General features: G+C 42.8%; 1 protein-coding gene across 3 annotated transcripts in view; it reads right to left on the bottom strand.

Annotated features, from left to right (window-relative positions):
• Positions 1-1,955: 1,955 nt before the first annotated feature.
• The window catches only part of LOC141771411 (uncharacterized), a 64,901-nt gene continuing 61,613 nt past the window's right edge, over positions 1,956-5,243 (bottom strand). The window contains exon 7 of one of the 3 annotated variants that reach the window (XM_074641673.1): positions 1,956-2,507. In XM_074641673.1, coding sequence (XP_074497774.1) covers positions 2,209-2,507 — 299 coding nt within the window. In that variant the 3' untranslated portion in view covers positions 1,956-2,208. The remainder of the gene's footprint in view (positions 2,508-5,243) is intronic. The other 2 variants (XM_074641672.1, XM_074641674.1) reach the window with 2 other exon arrangements.

Here is a 5,243-nt window from a genome sequence, read left to right as displayed (position 1 = left end):
AACTTGTTCAAAAGAAGCAGGAGATGAGCACAAACACACACAGCTACCGTCCATGCTGTCATATTCTAGGAGGAAACATTTTTCATCTGGCCAGCAATTGTCGTTGGCTTGTTTATTTAACAATTGTGTGCAATATCAATTCTGGCACCCAACAACAAAGCAAGATGACATTTTTGATGTGCAACTTTAGCCCACTATTCTGAGGGGATTCGTGTTTGCCTCCAGTCTTTCCTTTGTTTTATCTCCAGCTAGCACCGTGACGTAATCATGATGTTGGCTGTAAAAGGGCCTATAGTCACTCTTATGACACTTATTATGACATATTACTCACATTGGGCTCAATTCCATAGTGAATTGAACAGTGAAAATAAACAATTCACCATTTTTCTGGGGACCCCTGGAACTCCCTCAATGACCCTGGTTGAGAACCAGTAGGGCGTGTGTGTGCGTGTTTTGAACAACCACGCAAACACACACACACCTGTAGGCACACAGTAACTCTATACTGACAGGTCAACAGGTGAGTGTAAGCGTCAGAGCAATTCTGTTACATAAGAGAGAAGCCGTTTATTCTCCAACCTTTTCAGGCTCCTTATAGTGTGCTGATTGACAAACACAAACACATCAAAACTGGGTCAAAACCTGAATTAAACACTTTTGATGTTTTTCTTTTTACTCTACTAAGACACACAGGCAAGGTTTTCCACACAGTGCCAAATCATTGTAGTATTTTTCTGACAGTGAACTTTGGTACGTCAAGTAGCAGGGCCTACTGAGAATATGCTCTTATGCACACGTTTGTACATATATATCAGTATCTGTGCGATATTAGTGCTTCTTTTCGTAGATTTCCGCCTTCATCAGGAGACAGACGAGTGGGATGAAATGTTTTAGAAAGGGAGTTCAAGTTAAGAAAGAGATGGACTGACAAAAGAGAGAAAGAGCAGTCACAGTAAGTGCTATCAAACACAGGAAGAGGTGTTTTCTCATCTCATCTCTCCCCCTTAAGCCACCCGCACATGATCAACTGTACAATCGCTCTGCGCTGGCTATGCCATTGTTTTCCTATGGGGAGAGCGGTGCCGCCCGACTTGGCAGAAGAGCTACCCCTGGCGTGGCGCACTGCTCCAAACTGCCATTATTTCAACTTTGACCTCAGTTGCTGCTGACCTTCCAAAGCGTAACCAATGAGATAACAGCTGCAACTGTTGTTGTTGCCTAGAAACAGTGAATGGCATTCCTTGCACACTTTTTGATGACATATTATACCTGCACTGCGCATTGCCTCTGCAAGGCTCTGCGCCCTATCTTGCGGTGAACGAAGAGCACATTTCTTATCATGTGAAGGCAGCTTTACTCTGAGGAAAGGTTGGCAATAGAAATGACAATCAATTTTAACAAATACAGTAACATGCCAGAATGTAGTCAGTGTTCTGGTTGTATCTGTATGAAGAGAAACTAAAACATTCACAAAAAGCCATTTCAAACCTTTTGAATAAAGTGAAACTGGACAGATTCACACATCCCATTAAACATAAAAGCAGCAACAACTAGATAGCATCTACTTATTGATTTCTCTGCAGAAACCAAAGCTTTTTGACCAGATACACATTATCTTTAGGCACCCGGGGTGTCTAATTTTGGACAATTCGGCGAATTGTTGTCTCCCATTACATTTTCTCTCAGCAATGGGGGGGCGTGCATCCTCCCCCCAGCCTCCCATCCCTTCTGAAATAGCCTCCACCCCCCCAGTGGAGTGCTATCATATGTTGAGCTGTATAGGAGCCAGAGGGTGAGATCAGAGACTGCTGTGTGGGAAGGGAAATAAATCGACGGTGTAATTGAACACACCAGGCTGCCGATGGCTTAGAAAAAGAATACCAGCAGATACCATGTGAAAAAACACACACCCTGCATACATCTAACGCCTGCACGGGAAGATGAGAGGCTCTGTGTGTACATGTCTGTCCGCGGGTGTACACATGTGGGTTGGGTGTGTGCACACACATGTGTCTGCCTGCGTATTAGTGTGATGCACTCCCAATAGAAGTGCCTCTGCATATCTACAATATGTGCGTGCCTCTGTGCGCAGATGAGTGTGTGAGAAACATGACTCCACGCCAACTAAGGAGTGCTTCCATCTGTTGCGCCATCCTCACACGAGACTCTCCGCTGTGTCACTGGCACTTTATGGAGCCTAAGATCTCCTCAACTGACCCAAGAGCAGATCTCAGCTGACACTAATATCCCCACCTCGCTCTCTCTGGGAGGAAGGAGATGGAGGAGAGAAATGAAGCAGAGGAAGAGGATTGATTTGGAGGACAATGAGTGGGATGAGTACAGGGATTGTGGGAAAGTTGGAGAAGGGAAGGGATGGGGATTTATCACGCGATTAAGTAGAAGTGCAGAGGAACAAGAAAGAGGATAGCTCAGTTTACCTGAGTAGTTGCTCATTCTCAGAGTGTTTCTGTTGGGACAGCTGCTCCTCACTCTGATTCCTCTGCTCCCTGGAGACACAAAGTGCATGGCATGGTCACTCAATTTTCTCCATTTGTTGAGACAGTACATTTATGACCAAAGTAGACTGACATAGCTGGAAATACCACACTCCTTTCCTCTTGTAATGTAATTTATAGGGCTGTCAAAGTTAACACGATAATAACGCGTTCACGCAAATTTGTTTTAACGCAACTAATTTCTTTAACGCATTAACACAACTTCCGTCTTTTTAGGCTGTAGCTGGTTCATTTTAAAGCTAGAGTGAAGATACTGGTATCATATGAAACTAGAAAACTACTAGCTTGTCGGGAAGGAGGCTAAATAAAAACTGGCATAGCCATTTTCAAAGGGGTCTTTTGACCTCTGACCTCAAGATATGTGAATAAAAATGGGTTTTATGGGTACCCACGAGTCTCCCCTTTACAGATATGCCAGCTTTATGATGATCATATGTCATGACTTGAGCATATGTTTTATGCTAAATGCAGTACCTGTGAGGGCTTCTGGACAATATTTGTCATTGTTTTGTGTTGTTAATTGATTTCCTATAATAATATATACACATATTTGTATAAAGCAAGCGTATTTGCCCACTCCCATATTGATAAGAGTATTAAATACTTGACAATTCTCTCTTTAAGGTACATTTTGAACAGATAAAAAATGTCTGATTAATTTGCAATTAATCGCATGATTGTCAATGATTAATCACAAATTTTGTATTCATTATTTGATTAAATATTTTAATTGATTGACATTAATTGTACCCATATTTTACATTCAGGCAGGTGGAAATATAATATGTACTCCCAGAGTATGATTTTACAATTTCAAGTGTCATTGAAAAGTGCTTGAGCTGGATACCAACTCCATACAGCTGCTATTCTGTGTACTCCTACGCCTGAATCTCCATGTGGAAGAAGCTTAACAATGAATTCTCCGTCTGGGATCAGAAAAAGTTCAAGAAAGCCTCCTGTATATCATGACTCTTTTGGCTATTGGTTGTCATTTTTCAACAGCAGCTTTCCATACGTCATTTCGACTTTTGCTGTCATTGCTAAATTCAAAAGTAAATAAGCTCTGTGTGCTGTTACGTATGTTTTTGAGATCACTTCTTCCTCCGTGTACAGCTGCTGCCTCGCTCTTGAGAAAGTAAACTGGAAATCAGTTTTAATTCTAATTCTGCGTGCCATGACAGTATGTGGTACTCCCGCCTCCTATGCACACACACACACACACACACACACACACACACACACATAAACAGACTTTACCCTAACCCTCCCAACCCTGTCGGCTTCCCAGCCTAATCCCCTCTCTGGCGGCATGATCAGTTAATGTGTTTGTGTGTGTGTGTGTGTGTGTGTGTGTGTGTAGCTGTCTGTCTAGCCCTGTGACCTTGCAGCCACACGCAATGAGGATACAGAGTGAGAGGGCTCGCACGTCTGAGCTCACAGGCAGACAGCCTGTTTTCACTGCCAATCTACTGTGGCGACTGTGTGGAATTATCTGTACATTGTACTAAAGTGGATTCAGTAAAACAGCCAGTATCACCATATCAATAATGTATTACATCTGCGTTGTACCAGATACCGATAGGCTAGTGGGCTCTTATTCCTTTAAAGCAGGGGTCAAGCTACCAGTGGCTCGCTACCCGTTTCTGAGTGGCCTGCTAAAGGTTCAAAGAATATGTACATAAATTTGATAACACAAAGTCACTTTGTAAACCTGTTTAAATTTATATCCAATCAAATTCACAGACATCCCACCGTCTAATGCACCGACGCCATAGCATTAGGCAATGTTAGCAGACTAGCAAGCGCACGCCAGATTTGACAATGACCGCAGAAAATAGCCAGGCCAATAAAAGGCAAAAAATATACTATTTTCATGTGGAATGGGTAATATGAATGACAAATGTGTGTGTCTCATTTGCGGAAAGATGTAACTTCACCAAAGTCTGTGACAGCTTTTAATGGGATTTTCTGGCTGAAGGTAGATGAGCTGAAACCAACGCTTAAGAGACAACAGTCTCTGTTTACCAAACTGATGGAAGAAGGCCAACGCAGCAACAGAGGCTTCATTTAGTGGCGCACATCCTAGCAAAACACAAAAAGCCCTTTGACTGCAGTGGCTGAAACGTTATTGAGGGACCATAAAAGTGAGACAGAAATTATGACTACTATTGGCGATGTACAACTTATAACAAGCTATCATTTTGTCAAATTAGCTCTCAGAGGAAACCCCTGCTTTAAAGTGTATGACTAAAGATCCTGATGCTGGATATCTGGAAGTATTTTTCATAATTTAACAGTGACAATATGTGAGCCAAAGACAGAAGCACAGATAGAGACACAGGTCCAGATACACACAACACAATCAGAGTAACACACTCACAGCTGTCTGGCACCAGTTATCAGCCTCCCTCTCTTTGTAACTCTCATCACACATCTCCATGTGCATTTCCTCTCTCTCTCTTGCGCTTTTGCTCTCCTTTAACCTTCTTTTCCTCCCGTGCTGTCACAGCTACTGGTGATTTAGAGCAGGCCCCTGAGTGCTCCTCCATTATGCCTGTTTACAGCACACTGTTTGTACTTTACAGTACACTGTCCCTCGTCTTTCCCTGTCTCACCCGTCTTTCTGTCCTCACGTTCAGAGACGACATGATATCTGACCCCCAGCTGCTGTTTCCACTATTCTTTATCTGCTGGTATCCTGTTCCTGACTCTTTTTTTCAGAGGTGA

This window comes from Sebastes fasciatus, chromosome 7 (assembly GCF_043250625.1).
Source record: "Sebastes fasciatus isolate fSebFas1 chromosome 7, fSebFas1.pri, whole genome shotgun sequence".
Classification (NCBI taxonomy): domain Eukaryota; kingdom Metazoa; phylum Chordata; class Actinopteri; order Perciformes; family Sebastidae; genus Sebastes; species Sebastes fasciatus.
The sequence above is the reverse complement of the archived record's forward strand: the minus strand, read 5'-3'. Positions and strand labels throughout refer to the sequence as shown.